This window comes from Jaculus jaculus, chromosome 2 (genome assembly GCF_020740685.1).
Source record: "Jaculus jaculus isolate mJacJac1 chromosome 2, mJacJac1.mat.Y.cur, whole genome shotgun sequence".
In the NCBI taxonomy this organism is placed as follows: Eukaryota; Metazoa; Chordata; class Mammalia; order Rodentia; family Dipodidae; genus Jaculus; species Jaculus jaculus.
Genome location: NC_059103.1, coordinates 194,049,229 through 194,070,085, shown reverse-complemented (window position 1 = coordinate 194,070,085; position 20,857 = coordinate 194,049,229). Strand labels below are relative to the sequence as shown.

At 47.2% G+C, this 20,857-nt stretch overlaps 1 protein-coding gene across 1 annotated transcript in view; it reads left to right on the top strand.

Moving 5' to 3' along the window:
• Anxa13 (annexin A13) overlaps window positions 1–13,836 on the top strand; it is a 65,391-nt gene extending 51,555 nt beyond the window's left edge. The window contains exons 9-11 of the mRNA XM_045144152.1: window positions 4,210–4,285; window positions 8,428–8,540; window positions 13,031–13,836. Of these exons, the coding sequence (XP_045000087.1) occupies window positions 4,210–4,285; window positions 8,428–8,540; window positions 13,031–13,150 (309 nt within the window). The 3' untranslated portion in view covers window positions 13,151–13,836. The remainder of the gene's footprint in view (window positions 1–4,209; window positions 4,286–8,427; window positions 8,541–13,030) is intronic.
• The last annotated feature ends 7,021 nt before the right edge of the window (window positions 13,837–20,857 follow it).

Sequence of the window (20,857 nt, the reverse complement as noted above, 5' to 3'; positions counted from 1 at the left end):
TCACCAATTAAGCTAGGCTGGATGGTCTATCTCCTCCCCAGAGCAGGGATTACAGGTGTGCGCCACCATGCCCAGAACTTTATGGGGGTGCTGGGAGTCAAACTCAGGTCAAGCAAGCACTTTGCCTATTGAGCTGTCTCTCCCTAGCCCCTATTTGCGTCTGCTCTTATTACAGTTGGTCTCTCAGTGCCTGAGACTCCCAAGACAGCTGGAGTGTATACCTCAGAGAAAAGCTCCTGAAAAGACATGCATAAATTATGCGTTCAGTCTCGTTATCATTTAAGCCAACAAAGTTAGGGATTTCAAGGTCATTTAGTGATCTGTCCTTTTTCTGAAAGACGAGATCGTCAATTTCCAAAGAGCCTTAGGTAGAGTTTCGGATTTCTTTTTGATCCTATTTTGTTTGCGCAGAGTGCTTTTACCTATTCAAAACATTTCTATGCCCCCGGGTCTCATCTCATTGTCACAACAATATCGTACCGATCCCATGTGCTGAATAGCTATTGTGGCCCACAACGGCTGGACCCAGCAAGTCTGCAGAGTAAGGAGCCATCTGTAACCTATCAGGACCACACAGCAAGCCAGTAGCAGAAAGCGGATGAGAGCTCCAAGGCTCCCCAGCCGAGCTCCTGCCTCGGTGGAGCTGCCTGCTTCTCACTCGAAATAGCCTCTCCTGCGTGTTGCCAGCAGATGAAGAGACAAAGCTTTGGAATCTTATCATCACTGTATATAAGCCTTGAGGGCCCCTTGCTTTCAAATCGTGCCCAACATCAGGATCAAAGGCAGCTGACCCCACGTTCTTCACTCTGTGATTGGAGCCCATGGCCTGGGAGCTGGAAGAGTTCTCCAGGACCTAGTCCATCTTCTCACACAGCAGCAACCGCAGGTGGCGTTTCCAAGGATGGCTATCACTGGGGGACATTATGGAAACACACACATCTGAATGTGGGTGCACATGCATAAGGCTGCGTGAACTCATGACCACCTCTATGAACTAGTTAAAGCAAGTCATTAGTCTTTAAGCCAATCCCGGAGTCGTTCTCAAAATAGCAGCATTGTTACTTGACAATCTGTTTAAAAATGAGAATTCTCAGTCCTCTCCCCATTCCTCCTGAGCCACATTTCCTGAGGTTTGGATTTTACCATCTATAGTTCTGAGCGTGTCTTCCGGGTGATTTTGATGCATGTTAAAGTTTGAGAAGTTAGCAATAGATTACTGACCACATGCCACCTTGGGCAAGTTATTGAGCATTATATGCCTTGTTTTTCTCATTGTACAACAAGGTTCCTAATGGCTACTGGGCTTGCACAAACTAGTATGCAGCGGGTGTTCAGTAAATATTCGCATATGTTAGGAGTTTCCCTACAAAATCAACAGTGTCCGTATTCAGAGCAAAAGCTAAAATGGACAGTATGGTAATATACGTATCCGATGATGGTTGACAGGAAACCAGCCTTGCAAGGCTGCCAAGTGGTCTTTTCCAAAAGCCTTGAGCAACTGTTATTCATCTTGATCCTTTCTATTAAATTTTTTAAAACTTCACTCAACTGTTAGGACCCTGTAAATTTCTGGTCTTTGGCCCAAAGTACAAAGAAGCTAGCGTGAGATCACTGGAGTGTTCTGTATTAGTATGTCCCGGCATAGAGTTAAATTTAATCTTTGGCACTAAAGCTCAAGGTTTTACCCTTTATTTGTCCTCTGTGCCCGAGTCTTAACTTTTCTCTCACTCTGCGATCCCAGCGTATACAGCAGAGCCCCCAAACTGCAAAATGATCACAGTTTCAGTTATAAAACTAAGCAAGTTCCACAAGCAGGGCTTAGCAAACATCGTGCGTGCATACCCCCATGCCCACAGCCCAGCCTCACTCACTTATGACATAGCTCTTCCTATTCACATGCCTGCACTCATGCAAAGAGCTTTTGGCCCTTTCATTACTGTTGGCAAAGCCAGAGTCTGTAGGGTTCGGCTGGTATGCTGTGAATTTGGGGAGGTGTGTTTGAAAAGAAAGTGTGTCTCCCTTATCCTTTCCGTAAGCTCTGCAGATACTGCAGTCTGTTTGACCTATCTGTGAGACTAATCTCCATCCTCGTAATATGGTTTGGTCCTAAGATCAGAAAGTCTTGTTCCATCCAGAGAACCCTGTGAGAGGGAGGTGTTCCAGTAACTGAAGTGACAAACTTCAGTTTGTCACTTAGCCCAATAGCTAGCACCAGCCAATCCACTGTTTCCAGGCAGTGTTCCACAAAGCCTAAGGACCTACCAGGAAGAGGTGGAGCAGGAAAAGAAAAGGAGGCAAGGGGTATGTCATTGCAGTGTGTGAACAGTGCCCTCTGGAGGTGTGCAAAGAGAAGCCCCTAGAGGGTAGAACATGATACGATGGTCAAGGTTCAAGTAAGGAGTACACCTCCCACCATGCCAGAATGGCGCTCCTCATCTGCTATTATCTGTTTTGTAGGCTAAGAGTCTACAGAAACCACTGTTCTGGCCCAGTGTGAACAAGAGAAACAAAACGTGGTTAATGTGGGGCCTTTTTCTTTGTAAACACAGATCTGTGTGAACAAAACATCCTCATGAAATGCAATCTTAGTCCACAGAACAAGAGCCTGGGTTTCTGGGGAAGTGATACCCATCTCTTCCAAAACACCAACTCCCACATCAAACCTCAGAAAGGTGGGGGTGGCCAAGGAAGGATCAGGATTGACAGCTACCTTCCCTTTCTTAGTCCCGATTCCCCTGCCTCACAAAGACCTCCAGATCGAAAGACAGTGGCCCAGGAGCTTCATTAAATCTGGACATCTTCCCAGCCCCACATATATTGTGCACACATCACAAAAGAAGGCTTTGTGTGCCTTTGTTTTCACAATAAAAAAGTTTTTAAAAAACGACATTAGTATGGCCTCAAATGTCCCAGTTATTTACAGGAACAATTGTGTCATATCTTCAAGAAGTAGTTTCTAAGAAAGAGACAAAACACTGGAACTCAGTAGAAGTCCTCCATTCTCTTTATTTGCCTTCCCTGTGCTGGACCGAGGCAGTGTTTGTGTTAAGGATAGTCACAATTTACTTTAACTTTAGTTTCTGTAAATATTTGGAAAGAAATCTAATGGGTAATACTGTGCTGAGCGACGTGAACCGGTGGTGAGTATATGATCGTTTGCAATTGCCCCAAGTGGCATTTTGGTATGATCACCTCCTGGCTTCCAACCCTTGAAGCCTGCTCTATTAATAACATTCAATCAAATCCTTTTAGGAACTTCATAGTCTCTACTTATTTCATGTAAATTACAAATGACCGAGTCTCCAGTCCCTAGACAAAGATCAGGAGATACATATGGGTTATAGCATTATCACCACAGCCTCTCAGTAACTTGGAATGAGAAAGATGAAAAACATACTAGAAACTAATGTGCTGTGTATATAAAGAATTGGTGTGGGGGCTGGAGAGATGGCTTAGCGGTTAAGCGCTTGCCTGTGAAGCCTAAGGACCCCGGTTCGAGGCTCAGTTCCCCAGGTCCCACGTTAGCCAGATGCACAAGGGGGCGCACGCGTCTGGAGTTCGTTAGCAGTGGCTGGAAGCCCTGGCATGCCCATTCTCTCTCTCTCCCTCTATCTGTCTTTCTCTCTGTGTCTGTCACTCTCAAATAAATAAATAAAAATTAAAAAAAAAAGAATTGGTGTGGGCTGGAGAGATGGCTTAGCAGTTAAGGCACTTGCCTACAAAGCCTAAGGACCCATGTTTCAACTCTCCAGATCCCATGTGAGCCAGACGCACAAAGCCGAGGCAAGCACAAGCTCGCACGTGCCTAGTAGGTGGTGCAAGTGTCTGGAATTCGAATGCAGTGGCTGAGGCCCTGGCGTGCCAATTCTCTCTCTCCCTCACCCCCCCCCCACTCTCTCTAAAAAAAGAATTATTGTGTGGTATGTATTAGTTGTTCCTCTATGCCCTAATTTTACAAATGAGGAAAAGACACCAGGGCCATGGCAATGGCTGGGGTCACATCCATTGGGGTCAGCTCAAAATTAACCTCTCATCAGCCAGAACTCCCTCTTGAATAAAGGAACAACCACCCCCACTCTAAAAGACAGAATAGGGGTTCCTTATAGCCACTGCACTGTGGAGGAGCGGAGCACTTCTCTGAGGAACCGCCCCCAGGGCGCCAAGACCAACAGCCAACCCTAGAGTAATGGCTGCACTTTGTCTCTCCAGCTCATCGGCAAAGACCTGGAAGAAACCATCAAAGAAGAGACGTCGGGAGACTTGCAGAAGGCGTACTTGACTCTCGGTAAAGTCCAGAACGTGCCATCCTGGGGTGGGCTCCCTGGGGCCATGCTAAGAGACTGGGGTTTGCATGCAAGAGAGCGTCATTTTGAAAACAACACACTATAACCCCCAATCAGGCAAAGCAGAGGGGTGATTCCTGTCCTCCCAGGGAGCTCTGAAGCTAGAGTGTCCAAAGTAGACAAGAGGGTCCAGGTCTCTGCACCCCACACCAACCAGTCATTAGATACTGACTGCATCTGGGTAACTCTAGAACTTTGGGTAGCCAGCTCTCTCACTTGGAGGGTGATTCCTGGGAAGAACCCCAACTGTAAGCAGTTAGCAAACAGCCCTGGCAATGAGTGCCTCGGTCCTTAAGTGGGCATCTAGGTGGTCTTTCGTAGTGACCCCTGTGATCCCACTTAGATTGCAGGTCCTGAGAGCATCTGGCAAAAGCCTGGGCTATTATCTAGCTCTGGTGGCCGCAGTATGTGGTTCATATGACACTCAAAAGTAATTAGGGCCTAAGAACAATCATCCTTTTCCCAGTTGATTCCCTTCAACATTTGCAGAGAATGAGGTCTGTTTAGATCAAGAGGGGAAGGAGGCTCGATGTTGGCCATGCCAAGCAAACCCCTGGACTTTCTCCCAAGTGTTACCCAAAGGCAGGAAATTGCAGAGAAATGGGCATGGGGCCATGTCTGGCAGGCAGGCTCCCTTTCTTCTTTCTACAAGTTCTGGAAGGAAAGAATCGTCCCTAGTCCACACTTCCGGGCGAGGACTCGAGGGCTCCTTAACAAATGATGCAGGAATGGAAAGATGGGACAGAGGAAGAACTGAATGAGTAACCCTGGAATTTGAAAAATGTGCTCCTGGTGCCAAACTGTTAAGTTGGTTTTTTTTGGGGGGGAGGTGTAGTTTTTGATGTCAACAATTGATTTTTTTTTTCTTTCTATCCACACTCATTTTATATTCAAATTAGCAAATACCTACTGTGATGTGCAGGAGCCTAAACGCCCCTCACACTCTTCATGAGCCATACAGGACACACGGGAGCCGTACCAGGGTGACTGTCTTCTCCTCGTCAGTAGATGGAGAGCCCAACTCAAGGCCTGGTTCTGAGGCTCTGGATCCTTCAGGCAGTTGTCAGATGGCAAACCAGGAAGATCTCCGGGTATAGTCAGAGAACACCACCACCACCATTCATCTAGAATTTCCCTAGTGCCTGCCCGGCTTAGGGGTTTTGCTAGGCATGGGATCAAAGGCAATTAAGACTTAGTTCTTGCCCTCAAAAAGCTGAAAGTCAGGGCTGGGCATGGTGGTGCATGCCTTTAATCCCAGCACTCAGGAGGCAGAGGTAGGAGTATTGCCATGAGTTCGAGGCCACCCTGAGACTCCATAGTGAATTCCAGGTCAGCCTGGGCTAGAGTGAGACCCTGCCTTGAAAAACCAAAACAAAAACAAAAACAAAAAAAGCTGAAAGTCCACAAGGGACCCTCTCAATCAGCAGATTAGGCTACAGTAGAGGCAGAAAACAAACACCCAGTGGGAATGAGAATACAGAGGAAGATAGAGAGGAAGAAAAAAATAATCTAGTGCCTGGGGTTGGGGTTGAGAGCCATGCATCCACCCTGTTCCTACTTAACTTGTAAAGATGGCAGTTTACAGCTAAAATCTATGGAGGCTGAGAGCCAGTGATTTCCACTATGAGCAGCACTTCTCACATAGGGCCTGGGCTCACCTGCCTCTGAGAAACCAGGACTGGGGTTCAGCTTGAGACGCCACTGTCACGAGCTCCCCAGTGATGCTCCCTAGAGTCTGTTAAGCCCCGCTCTTTGAAGGCAAGGAATGAGGAACAGAGCACGCGGCTGCCCTCGCTTCCACTCAACATGAGCAGTTTTATTCCAGACCTTTCCTGGCTATCACTGGAGATGTTGTTCCAGAGGGTTGCAGGGAGGAAAGTAGTGAATTTTCTTCCCAAACTATCAGGAAACAGGAATGTCAGGCAAGAAGACCTGCTATGTAGATATGGATATGCCTTTGGACAGACAATAATCCCAGCATCGTCAGAGCTGCACAGGGTAGGAAAACTTGGTGGATGCCAGTCGCTCAGATAGTGTAGGGACCATAGCAAGTATCAAGTTTGCTGCTCATCAGAGTGGCACACCAGTCCCCACCTACTCTCTCTCCGCCCCTGGGACAACTCTCGGGATAAAGAAGCCAGACGGGCTGGAGAGATGGCTTAGCGGTTAAGCGCTTGCCTGTGAAGCCTAAGGACCCCGGTTCGAGGCTCGGTTCCCCAGGTCCCACGTTAGCCAGATGCACAAGGGGGCGCACACATCTGGAGTTTGTTTGCAGTGGCTGGAAGCCCTGGCTCGCCCATTCTCTCTCTCTACCTCTATCTGTCTTTCTCTCTGTCTGTCACTCTCAAATAAATAAATAAAAATTGGAAAAAAAAAAAGAAGAAGAAGCCAGACATCTGGCTCTCAGCTTTTCTTATGAAAGGAATCTGACCCCCCAGCCTCAGTTCTGCTCCCCTAATCCTCCTCCTCTCCCTTGCCCAGAAGCATCAACCACACACACAATCATCAGAAAACAAGAGTTGCTACACTTTAAGGCTGCACAGTCCACACTCACACGGAATTCGTTACTTGTCAGTGACCAGCATCCAGACATTGCAGCTGGGCACGGGAACACATATCTGTAACCCAGCCCTGAGGAAGTTGAGGCAGGAGGATTTCCTCAAGTCCGAGGCCTGCCTAGGCTACATAACGAGTTTCAGGCCAACCTAGGCTATACGGTATGTCACGAAAACAAGCCTCTCCCCACAAAATGGTATGCACTGCAAATGACAACAGCATGAAAAGTCAGTGGTTGGTTTCTCTTAAGCTTTAGTCCTAGTGGACACATATCTGCCCTGGAAGAGGGGAGAGAAAGATGACTTCGGGCTGGAGAGATGGCCTAGCAGTTAAGGCGCTCGCCTGCCAAGCCTAAGAATGCACGTTGGGCGTGTCCAGGTCCCACATAGCCAGACGCAAAAGTGACACAAGCATGCAGTGTCACACATGCACACAAGGGGGCGCATGCGTCTGGAGTTTGTTCACAATGACTGATAGGCTCTGGCGCACCCATTGTCTCTCTCTCTCTCTCTTTCTCCCTCCCTCTGTCCCTCAAACATAAAAGAAGATGATTTACCTCGAGCAAATGCACCCTGTCACCTGACTGATGGGCAGGAACATTAGTTTGTAGACAGCATGGCAGGGAGGCAGGCAGGAGGAGGGGCAGGAAGGAACGCTCAGCGCAGCATGGGAAGGTGATCTGTAGAAAGGACCAAACACCCCAAACCCACATCCCGGGTCACTAGCTAAGAAGGGGGTGAGGCCTGGAGAAGGCTGAGAGATGAAGCCCCCAAGCAGGAAGGAAAGCAAAGGGTGGAAGGGTGGTGAGCCCGGAGAAGCAGAGCACCATCCATCCAGCTCAGCACATCCAGCAGATCATGAGGTTCCTGCTGGCTCAGCTGTGTCTCCACGGGGCCCTGGTCCAGCCCCTGAGGCTTCACTAGGCAGAGCAGCACCCTCAGAGAATGAAAACCAGGACCTCAGAGGGACAGGTGGGACGGGAGGGTCTTCTCTCCTCCCCACAGGGCTTGTCAGGCACAGGGCACATTCTCTTCCTTCTGAAGTGGTGGTGGTGTTTTCACATATATTTATTTATTTGAGAGACACACAGATAGACAGACAGACAGACAGAGAGAAAGAGGCAGACTGAAAGAGAATGAGTGTGGGCGTGCCAGGGCCTCCTGCCACTGCAAACAAACTCCAGACACACGCGCCACTTTGTGCACTTAGTTTTACACGGGTATGGGAGATTTGAACCCAGGACTTCAGTCTTTGCAAGCAAGCATTTTTAACCGCTGAGCCATCTCTCCAGCCCCCCGATGTGGTTTCGAGCCTGCTATGGTTGGAGATCCCCTGGTATCCGGACCCAGGGAATCTTCCAGATCTCATTCCACAGCAGTGTGAGGTCAGCAATTTCCGAACCTCTGCCTCTCAAGGCTGGCAGCTCCAAGGGCATCCAGGTGACCTTCTGCATGGTGCTTTTTGTGTGTCCCCATGTTGTTCACCAAGCCATGAACACCTCACATTCTCCTCCCCACGTCTCTCCCAGTGAGATGCGCCAAGGACCGTGAGGGCTATTTCGCTGACCGTCTGTACAAGTCCATGAAGGGTGTGGGGACCGACGAGGAGACCTTAATCCGCATCATTGTGACTAGGGCCGAGGTAAGACACATACTCCACTCAGCTATAACCCCCTTTTTGGCGTGTGTGTACATGGTAATGTGGGGTGTGTGGGGTATGGATGTGGGGTGGTGTGTGTATGTACATGTATGTGCAGGTGTGCAGACCCCATGTACACATATGCAAAGGCCAGAGGAGAGCAACAGCTGCCTTCCACTATAGCTCTCCCACTTCCTTCCTTAAGATAGAGTCTTTCAGCTTGGCATGGTGGCACATGCCTTCAATCGCAGCATGCAGGAGGCAGAGGCAGGAGGATCGCCAAGAGTTCAAGGCCAGCCTGAGATTATATAGTGAATTCCAGGTAGGCCTGGGATAGAGCAAGACCCTACCTCATGCCATCTCCCCGACCCCCCAAAAAAGATGGAGTCTCTCCCTGAACCCAAGGCCATCATTTTCACTCAGGCTTGTTGACCAGTGAACTTCAAGTCTAGTCTGTACTCCACATAGAACTGGGGTTACAAGCATGCATGGCCACACCCAGCTGTTGCCCTAGGTGCCGGAGAACCAAACTCGGGTAAATCAGACCCTCTCCAGTCTTCATGTTTGTGTGTCAAACAAACATGGAGTCATCTCCTCAGCTGAAGGCTACAACTGCTTTTCCTCCACTGATGTCATTTTATTAAGGGACCATTGACAGAAACATCCCTTGCCTTCCCAGATTTTGCAAAAGACACTATGATCCACTTCAAAAGACATTGTGATCCACTTCAACCAGCCTTTAAAAAAAAAAAACACACAATCATGATAGTTGCTTCTAGTTTTGTCATCTGAGGCTCTGGAGAATTGCTGGCTCTGTGTAAGAGGGGCTCTTGCAGATCCATTCTAAGGAAGACGAACCAGCAACATTTAAAAAGGTCACTGGGCGGAGAGACAATCACGTGATTTCCTCATTCCTAAGCCGGGACTTTGGTTAATGCATCACACTTGGAAGCATGATTTAGTACAAGAAACACATCAGCATGCTGGCAATGTTTCTCAACATGTTTATGTCATACCTTCTAAGGAGCCTTCATTTGGACGTGTGTTTACTTAATTTAATTATTTGAGAGACAGAGAGAGAAAGAGAGGGAGAGAATGGACACACCAGGGCCTCCAGCCATTGCAAACAAACTCCAGACGCATGCGCCACCTTGTGCATCTGGCTAACATGGGTCCTGGGGAATTGAACCTGGGTCCTTTGGCTTTGCAGGTAAGCACCTTAACCGCCAAGCCATTTCTCCAGTCCACATGTGTGTGTTTGTGTGTATATGTTCTTGCATGTGCATGTGGAGGCCAGAAGACCGTCTTGGGTGTTATTTCTCTTAACTATACACCTGGCCACTATCTTTTTCTGAGACAAGTTCCCTCATTGGCCTGGAGTAGGCTAGACTGGCTGACCAGTGAGCCCCAGGGGCTCCCTGTCTCCACCTTCCTGGCACCAGGATCACAAGCTCGTGCCAACACGCCTGGTATTTATTTATTAAATGTAGGTATTAGGGAATGAACTCAACTCCTCATGCTTGCTTTGCAGGCACTTTGTTAACAGAGCCTTCTCCCCAGTGACCCCCAAGAAAGCTTTTTGGATACATTTTTTTTCTAGCTGTCATTCTCCCCCCCTCCATTCCCCTCTCTGCAAAAATTAACACCACAAATAATACTGAATATCTGCTTATGCACCACATGAGTATCAGTATTTTGTACGTTAAAGGGCTGGGTTTCTTTTATCCCCTAAGGACCAATTTGTGCCCCCTTTCAGAGGAGAATGTGAGTCCAAAGAAGGGCAGGGATGAGCAGCCAAAAGCGGGGGGCGGGGGAGCAGCCAAGCTTTGCAGCTAGTGCTTTGAGGTTGCAAGGCCACTGTCAGAGGGCTTAAATGAAGGGAAAAGAGCGGGCGTGTCGGTCGTGGCAGTGGAAGAACCTTGGAGAACGAAGGGAACTAAGCAAATGAAAACCACAGACATCTTTCACAACAAGACAACGACCAAAAACATGTTCAAGGAAGAGAGAGAGTACCAACCCAAATTCTGATCCCATGTCTTTTGACAAACGTTTAACTTCTGACGCTGCTTTTAAATATAGTTTCATGGCAAGGCAGTCATTTCATTTTTATTTCTGTTCCTGGAATCTCTCCTCCCCCTTCTTCTCCTGCTCCTCCGGGGCGCCTCTCTCTCTCTCTCTCTCTCTCTCTCTCTCCCTCCCTCCCTCCCTCCCTTTGTCCTCTCTTCTGGAGTTCTCTTTCTCTCCTCTGCTCCTCTTAATCTCTCTCTAGGTGTCTGCTTTCTCCAGTTCTCCATCTCTCAGCAAACCACAGCCCCTGCCTGAAGCTCCAGAAAAGTCTGGAGGGATCCTGAGTTCTAAAGACTCCCCGGGAATACTGGGCAGCTTCAGAGGGCTTTTCCGGATCCATGTGCACTCAGAAATGTACTGTAGAATGTTCGATTCCCTCTCAGAATGCATTACACAGGGGTAATTCTGACATATGGACAGTCTCCTCAAAATGCTACAGGCCCAGTATATGCACTTTAGCTCCCCAAGGTCACATGTACTAGGACAGAACCCCGGTGTACTCTGTCCTGTGTATCATTTTCCTGCCCCTCACACATCACTGGGCATGGACAGAGACGGGGGGCTGTGGGGCAGCCAAGCAGGGCAACGGGGGGCCTCATCCATCTGTCCTCAGTGTTCGCTCTCCTGGTGCTCAGAGTCCACTTCCAACAGCCCCTCCCTGCCCTTCCTCGCCTTCTTTCTCTCTCTCAGGCCCAGTAAAGGGGCACAAGAAGAAAAAGCAAAAGGGAAAAAAAACAACAACAACAAATAACTGAGCTACAGTTTCTAGGCCCAGAGTACGAGAGAAAAGCCCCAAAGCCCCCTTGGTTAATGAGAGCTTTGCTCTTCCTTTACAAGGCTGCTTTTGTTCAGTCTGGAATGCCGCCTGCTCTGGCCCGGGAGGTTTCTCCCTTCCCAGCCAAACTGTCTGCGGCAGAGCTATCTTTTCGTCCCGCTTGCCTCCTCATTGTAACCTCACCTGCAGTACTAGGTTTCTAAGCTTTCTATGAACTCGACTCAAAATAAGTCCTACCAGTGGTTTGGGGCCTGAACTTTGTCAGCTGGTACTAATGTCCTTACTGATCTGTATGTATGTGTGTGCATGTGTGTTCCTATGTGTGCACATGTCTGTGTGTGAGTGTGGGTGGGTGTGAACTCAGGTACTCCAGCTTGAGCAGGAGTGCTTCTTATGGTTGCTTGGCTGAGCCATCTCTTCAGCCCAACATCAAGTGCTTTTAACCACTGGATTACAAACCCAGCCTCTAGCAGTGAAGGCATTTGTCTGCAAAGTGAAAAGAACCAAGTTCGATTCCCCAGGACCTATGTAAAGCCAGACGTACAAGGTGGCACATGCATCTGGAGTTTGTTTGCAGTGGCTGGAGGCCCTGGCAAGCCCATTTTCTCTCTCTTTCTCTCTCTCTCTCTCTCAAATAAATTAATACAAATAAAAATAAAAGCCCAGCCTCCTGAACAATCTTCTGGACCTTCTACCAAGAACTGACAAGTGATGGATTATAAAGCAAGCAGGACCCACCACCTGTTTTTTAAAATGTTTTATGTTATTTATTTATTTATTAGAGAGAGAGAGGCAAATAGAGAGAGAGAAAATGGGATTCCAGAACCTCTAGCCACTGCAAACGAACTCCAGGCACATGTGCCACCTTGAGCATCTGGCTTATATGGGTACTGGGGTCCTTAGGCTTCATCTCCCCAGCCCCCCATCTGTTTTTGTACATCCCTGCTGCCTAATTGACTCATTTTCAAATAACTGTTTAAAACTCAAAAGGAAAATAATACTTAGTAACACATAACTTGTATGCAATTCAAGTGTGTGTTTTCATAAATAAAAGTTTTAGCCAGGTGTGGTGGCACACGCCTTTAATCCCAGCACTGGGGAGTTAGAGGTAGGAAGATCACCATGAGTTCAAGGCCACCCTGAGAGTATATAGTGAATTCCAGGTCAGTCTGGACTAGAGTAGAAAAGGTTTTAATGGAGCACCTGAACACAGAGGAAGCCCTGCTACCTTTTTTTTAAAATTGTTTTTGTTTACTTTATTTACTTATCTATTTGAGAGCAACAGAGAGAAAGAGGCAGAGAGAGAGAGAGAGAGAGAGAATGGGCACGCCAGGGCCTCCAGCCACTGCAAACGAACTCCAGATGTGTGCGCCCCTTATGCATCTGGCTAATGTGGGTCCTGGGGGATCAAGCCTCGAACTGGGGTCCTTAGGGTTCACAGGCAAGCCCTTAACTGCTAAGCCATCTCCCCAGCCCCCTCTGCTACCTTTGAGAAGGTGAAACCACTTTGCTTTTTCTTCCCCAAAATGGAAATAACATTGGCCCAAGCTCAAGGGGCTGTTGAAAAGCATAAGGATGAGTCCGATGGCTCTGGAGGATGCCTGCCCCCTCCAGTGAGCACGCTCTGACAAGGTTGTCATCTTCTCTGCAGGTGGACCTGCAGGGGATAAAGGCCAAGTTCCAGGAGAAGCATCAGAAGTCTCTCTCGGACATGGTTCGCTCTGACACCTCTGGGGACTTCCAGAAACTGCTGCTGGCTCTCTTGCACTGAACCAAGCCTGATCAATCGGAACATGGGGAGAAAGCACCTTTGTCAAAATTTATCAGCAGGGGGCTAGGGAGATGGATCGATGGTTAAAGACCCCTGCTTGCAAAGCCTTCCAGCCCAGGTTTGATTCCCCAATACAAAGCCAGATGCACACAGTGGTGCATGTGTCTGGAGTTCAGTTGTGGTGGCAAGAGACCCTGGTATACTCATACTGTCTCTGTCACAGAAATAAGTAAATATATGTTAAGAAGATTCATCAACATACCAAATCAGACTTTCAGTGGGACTCTGGCATAAAAACCCTTCAGGTCTTGATTTATTTTCTCAGCAGTTTAAGCGATGCAACAAGGCCAAGATGTGGAGGTTAAGGGTAGGTCACCTTGAACACTGACTTGGCAAGAATCTAGCTTGCTTCCTAAATACAAATGAAATCAGTTGCAAAAGGTAACGACTTGTAATAAAATGTTGAGAAATATACGTAGAGTGTGTGTATGTGTGCGTGCTTGCATGCATTCCAGGAGGGAAAAAAAAAACTGAATGGCTAAGGAACAGGGGAGATAAAATTAATCAATTTAGGGCTAGAGAGATGGCTTAGCGGTTAAGCACTTGCCTGTGAAGCCTAAGGACCCCGGTTCGAGGCTCGGTTCTCCAGGTCCCATGTTAGCCAGATGCACAAGGGGGCGCACGCGTCTGGAGTTCGTTTGCAGAGGCTGGAAGCCCTGGCGCGCCCATTCTCTCTCTCCCTCTATCTGTCTTTCTCTCTATGTCTGTCACTCTCAAATAAATAAATAAAAAATTTTAAAAAAATTAATCAATTTGTTCATTTCCTGCTGTGGACTCAATGCCACAGCCTTACTGTTGATCACAGTTGTGGAGATGGAGCCTCTCCACCGGCTCCTTTAAGACTGCCTCAACTAGTTTGGGTTGCTGCCCAGGAAATATAAGACATGGGAAATTCAAATGCATTTGGGATTTGCACACAGTGACACTCATTAACAATCCCTAAAGGAAGAATTGGTCCTGCCTATGTGCAATGAAACTGGGCGTGAACTTCACTAATCTGTTGCCTGGTTCAATCGGGTTTTCTTACTTCTGTAGACATTTGGCTCCGTGGAGTCTTCCATCTGATCTTCAAATACAATTAGGATAAAAGCAAATGCCAATGGGAATGAAGTCAATGGCCTGCTTCTCAGATGAATTGGCTCTGCACCAATACGATCACTGTTCCAAGATGTCTCACATGGAGCTAAGCATAGACTGTCAGGATCACCTGAGCACCTTGATCCACTTATCATAGCATGCATCAGATGAATATACATGCACACACACGCATATATATGCACACACACACACATATATCCGGCACTGCTAAGTAGCATGATTTTATTCTTAATACGCCCCACAACTCTATGAAGCTAATGTTACTCCCACTTATGATTTGCAGAAAATGAAATATTAGCCTGGCTAATGTCATTGGTAAGCAACAGAATTAGGATTTGAGTCCCAGGCTGGCTGGTCCTAGAAAACATGGGAGTAAGCATCTTTCTTGGAGAAGTCACGTGAAGTACATGGGAATGGGTCGGTATTCATCTGCTTAATTCCCTCCTCAATCCAGTCACTGCGCAGCACTCTGCAGACACAGAGGGAGTTGAGCATGGAGTACTTACTTCTTGGACAGTTTGTTCTCGGGCCAGTAGCAGAAACTGATGTCTCCGTTAGTCAACAGACCATGGTAAGTGCAGAAAAGCCAGATGAGGGGCTCCACTCATAAGCTCTGTGTTTTGTAGGGGTGGCAGAATGCTTCACAGAGGTGAGCTCATGCTGGGTTACAGAAAGTGCTGGGACAAGCTGGGGATGTTACTGACGTGTATTTGGACCCAGCAGCAATGGACTTCCTGCCAAGGTGGGCTTGGTCTTTTAGTGGTAGTCACAGGAGATGTATGTATAAGTAAGCTAGGAATGTAATCAGACCTGGACCTTGGTAAATCACTTGGGTAGTGTGGCAGTCAACTTCCCATTCAAACATCCAACCAGAAGCAGCTTCCGGGAGGAAAGGGTTCATTTCAGGTTTGTAAAATCCAGGGGAACCACCGGATCCATGGTGGAAAAAGCTGGCTCACTTGCACATATCTAAGCAGAAAGACACCATCAACTTCCAGCACCACAAAACCTCCAGAGCTCCAACTGCTCTCCACACTCCTAGTAGGGATGGATGCAGACCTGCCCCCAGACGTACCTTAGGGCTTGAATCCAAGATCCCAACCCAGTGACATACCCTGCGTAGCAGGGATCTGCCTGCTAGGGGCTAAAGTTCCATGTTCAAATTTAATAAAACACATGAGTCTATGGGGCCATGCATTCGAACTACCACATTCAAACTACCAAAGGACTGTGAAAAAGACACAGTATATAGCCCAGATACTCCATGTAAGGGTAGATGTCATATTGAGGTATGTCATTAAAAATGATGACCCAGGCCTGGAGAGATGGCTTAGCAGTTGAGGCGCTTGCCTGTGAAGCCTAAGGATCCATGTTTGACTCTCCAGATCCCAGGTAAGCCAGATGCACAAAGGTGAGGCAAGCACAAAGTTGCATATGTACACTAGGTGACACAGCGTCTGGAGTTCGATTTCAGTGGCATGCCAATTCTCTCTCTGTGTCTAAAATAAAAAATAAAATAAAATGGTGACCAAGAAGTTAAGAAGTCCTGTAAACAATGGTGACTACCTAATAGTCATTGCCATCACCGAGGTGTGACACATAAAAAGTAATTTTCTAGAGATAAGTTCAGTGACAAAACACACTTAAATTTATTTATTTGTCACCAAATTGAAGTAAAAAATCTGAGCTCATGGTAAGAAGAGACAAGGAGGACTGGAGAGATGGGTTAGTCTCTAAAGGTGCTTGCCTGCAAAGCCTAAGGACCCAGTTTCAATTCCTCAGGACCCACATAAGCTAGATGCACAAGGTAACACATGCATCTGAAGTTTGTTTGCAGTGGCTAGAGGCCCTGACCTGCCCATTTTCTCTCTCTCATAAATAAATAAGAAAAATAGGAAAAAGGGAATAGAAAAAGAAACCAAGGGTCTGGGAGGAAATCTGTAAAGAACTGAGATTATTGGAGACCATGATTCACACACAAAAGTGAAGTTCTCCACAGTGGGGGGGGAGGGGCACTGGCTAACCAAGATGGAGAAGCAGAGCTCTCGGCTCAGTCACACAAGGGCAGGGATCAGTCTAGAATTCCACCCTAGTCCTTCTGATCCCAATGTCTCTGCTTTTCACTGTATGAGCTGTACCACAAGGGTCTTTATGGGGCGGGGGGGGAGGGGATGTGAATATCTAGATCCAGAAATGCGTGAGTGGGGACTTAAAAACAGGACATGGTTTCTATGTATTTGACGAAGTGAGAATTTCCTTTTTTAAAAAAAAAATTTTTGTTGTTGTTTATTTTTATTTATTTGATAGTGACAAAGAGAGAAAGAGGCAGATAGGGAGAGAAGAGAGAGAATGGGCATGCCTGGGCCTCCAGCCACTGCAAATGAACTCCAGATGCTTGCGCCCTCTTACGCATCTGGCTAACGTGGGACCTGGGGAATCGAGCCTCGAACCGGGATCCTTAGGCTTCACAGGCAAGCGCTTAACCGCTAAGCCATCTCTCCAGCCCAGAGAATTTCTATATGATGAACCTCGGGAATGCAACACTGTTCCTGGTCCCCCAGCCACCTGGGGAATTGACTCCTTTGTTCCACACAGTCCTGCCCTGCATAGACCCATCCTCCCTCTCCCCAAGTCCTCAGCCTTAGAGGGCAAGAGCTGCCTGGGGAAAGGGGAAGAGAGAAAGAGCCAAGATAAAATGAAGACCAAGAGGTAAGTAACACTACCTCTCATCCTCCTCTACACAATCCTGTCCCCACACTGCCATTCCTCCAGGGTCACCATAGGAAGGCCACCCAGATGTCTAGACAGGAGGAATTGTGTGTGAACCCCACTTCCAGGGCTGTAAGGGGGAGACACCCAGCAGCACAGTGCTAGCTCAGCATGCCTTTCCCCAGGCTATGACAATGCTCCTCCCTGCTGGTCACCCCAGTGAGTTGCCTGGGGCATTGTGGGTAGGTATTTGGGAGGTCTGGGCTGGGCAAACCAAGCAGAGATTCATCACCCCAAGGAGATAAGGAGCCTTGCCAGCAGTTTCGGGGGCTTTATGCCCTTGCCCCCAAACTCCCCATAGCTGTGGGGACCCCAGGTGGTCCTGGCATTGCATTAGGGTGACAGGACTACTGTATGCTAATATAATGCTAATATGCTCTTGCTCATTGGGTGACAGGACTACTGTATGCTAATTTGATGCTAATATGCTCTTGCTCATTGGGTGACAGGACTACTGTATGCTAATATACTCTTGCTCATTGGGTGACAGGACTACTGTATGCTAATGCACTCTTGCTCATCACCTCCAGCTTCACATTCATGACATCATGCCAGGATCTTGAAATTAGCCATAATTCTTACATCCTAGAAACTGGCAAATGCTGCAAACCAGGACCACCCACTGAGAACCTTCACTTCTGAGCCCAAACATTTCAGACAAGGGACACTGCACACAAATAGACGCTATAGATGTAGGCATAGACGTGGATAAAAATCCATCTGTGTCTCTATGGAATGAGTGCAGTGGTGTCATCAACTCTCATCGGTACCACAGGGTTCTTTCCAGGGGCGATGTGAATATTTGGAAAACAGCACAAGGAGGCTGGGCAGTAGGAGGGAAGCTTCTAGAACAACAGGCATGGGAAGGATCAAGGCAGCAACCACAGCATTCTGCATTTGCCACTGACTGCACTCCAGTTTTGAATGGGAGATTTTTTTTTTTAAGTCATAAAAGAAGCTTATTTAGCTCACAAATTTTAGGAACTGAGAGTTTAAGATCACATAGGCCTCTTTGTTGGGCCCTGATAAGGGCCACGGGGTTGCATCACCACATGGCAGAGAAGCAGAAAGAGAACTGCTGCGTGCAGAAGGGGAGCGTATGTGTATGAACGAGGAAGCGAGAGATTCAAGGGGGTGACAGGCCAGCTTACCACAACCTGGTCTACCAGGACTGCCTGTGAGAGCAAGCACGCCCTTAAGAAGAGCATTCACCCCTCCATGAACTCACAGCAATCCTCCTACCTCTGCCTCCCCAGTGCTGGGATTAAAGGCGTGTGCCACCATGCCCAGCCTAGGCTCAAGATTTTAAAAGTTCTGTCATCTCAAAGAGTCATATAGGGACCAAGCACCAGCATGTAAACAAACCACATCCAAACCCTAGTCGTACATATACTACATACATGTGCACACACAAATAAAGTTTCACTTAGCCATCCATAGACTGCATACTTGCACACACATAGGGTTACACATAGCCATCCATATGTTACATACCTGTACACACACATAGTTACACATTGTTGTACATATGGGCATGCACACATAAAGTTACACATAGCTGTCCATATGCTACATACATGTGCACACACACAGAGTTACACATAGCCATCCACATGCTACATACATGTGCACATTCATAGCTACACATTGTCATCCATATACTACATACATGTGCACACATACACAAATACATTTGTGTAAATAAGTTGAAATTTATTTGTGATGTGTATTACTTTGTGAATGGCATAATTTGTACCCAGGGCTGGACAGAAAGGGCAGGCCACTGCACAGTGGTCCTCAGACCTCTACTCCCATGAACCTGAGGACCTTAGACTTGGAAAAGAATGTTCAAGGGCTTCTTTGCAACTAAAGTAAAAATACTGATACCTGCTGTTTCTAAAACCATCAATTGCCGTCAGCTCAAAACATGTTCAGCCAAGATTAACCTCAGTCAGGGGAAGAGGAAAGAAAGAAAATCAGAGAAATAGATGTACAAATTTGGACGACTCGGGAAGCTAGAGCTGGGGCCAGTCCCTGGAGAGTTTGCAAAGTGTCTGAGCTGGATGGACCTTCTGCCCCAGCCGAGAGGGTTCGTCTGAGTGAGGATTGTTACTGGCTCCTGCAGGATGCCTGCTCAACAGTGTCAGCCGTTGTCAATGTCACTGAGTTTGGGTCATTTGTTTCTTGTTAGCGATTTTTGGTCTCCAATCAATGGCACTTTAGGATTGCTTAAAACAAGGACTGCTCAGGACAAAAGAGACCTGAGGCATTTTGAGACTAATCTAGAAGACGAAAAAGCAGTGGTTTCAAATCATTCCTCCCTGTGAGTAATAGGGACCAGAATAAGATGACTCACGGACCAAAGTGAACGACATTAATTGTCTGAACTCTGAACCCAACCCAAGTATTAATTTTTTTTTCACTGAAAACAATATCAAAGTTGTTGTTTTTTAAAATTCTACTGAACCAGTTCAAATTGGAACCAGTCTTTCACAAAGGTTAAGCCAGGAAAAAAGCATCAGAAAGCAAAGTCACTTACAGTCAAGTCCTTCTATTCTCCTCACATGCTTATCTCATACCCACACGTTCTGTACAGATGTGCTTCCATCAGGAAAGTCTCTTGAAATTGCACCTCATTTGACCTGCTTGTCAGGTGTTCTATGCCTCTATGAAATCACTTGGTGGGTCCCGGATGCTCTAAGGGCTGGCAGCTTGCAGGGTCTGGAAAGGAGGCCCCATCTCTTCTGGAGAAGCATGCACTTTGCAATAGCAGATCATATTGGTACCCAGATCTATTTCTATCTATCATATTTGTTAAATAAAGTCATTAATTCTTTTTGAATATTTTTATTTATTTATTTATTTTAGCTTTTTGAGGTAGGGTCTCACTGTAGCCCAAGCTGGCCTGGCATTCACTATGTAGTCTCAAGCTGGCCTTAAACTCATGGTAGTTTTCCTACCTCTGCCTCCTGAGTGCTGGGATTAAAGGCGTGCGCCACTAGACCCAGCACTAAATATTTTTTTATTTACTTATCTGAGAGAGAGAGAGAAAGAAAGGGAAGAGGGTGGGCACACTGGGACCTCTTGCCATTTGTAAAGGAATTCTAGATGCATGGGGCACTTTGTGATCTGTCACATGGGTACTGGGGAATCAAACCCTGAACCAGCATACTTTGCAAGGAAGTTTGTTTGCCCACTGAGCCATCTCCCCAGCCCTAAAGTCATTAATTCTTAAGCTGATGAACTATAAATAGAAAGGCCTGTTTCAGTGAGAGTCGAACTGGATAGTTAATGCCTTAAAGAATGAACAAGTGGAGGAAGAAAAAGAACAGGAGTTGGAGAAGGAGGACCTAGTTAATCTTCACTGTAAATTTAACTGGATTAAGAATCATGTAAGCACGTCTAGGCAGGACTATGAGGGAATTTACAGAGCGGTTGAACTGAGCAGAGAAGACATTCCCGGTGGTGAGGGTCATCATTCCGTGAGCTGGGGTAGCAGAGGAAGTGGCAGAAAGAATATGACAACAAACTATCTCCAGGCAAACAGGACAACTTGGCTACCGATCGGTGTCTTTGGGACCACTTAGTTAACAATAACAACAACAAAAAAAAACCCATGAGAGCAACCACAATGATGGTGGGCAGAGGAGGCGTAGCTGTCCTCTAGTTCTCTCTGTGAACTGACAAAGTGCACAGAGGTGTACTCGGGCCACGGGTTTGCTATGTCATTTTCGGGACTCGCCCCAGGGCTCCATGAGATCAAAAAAAAGATAAGCAGGC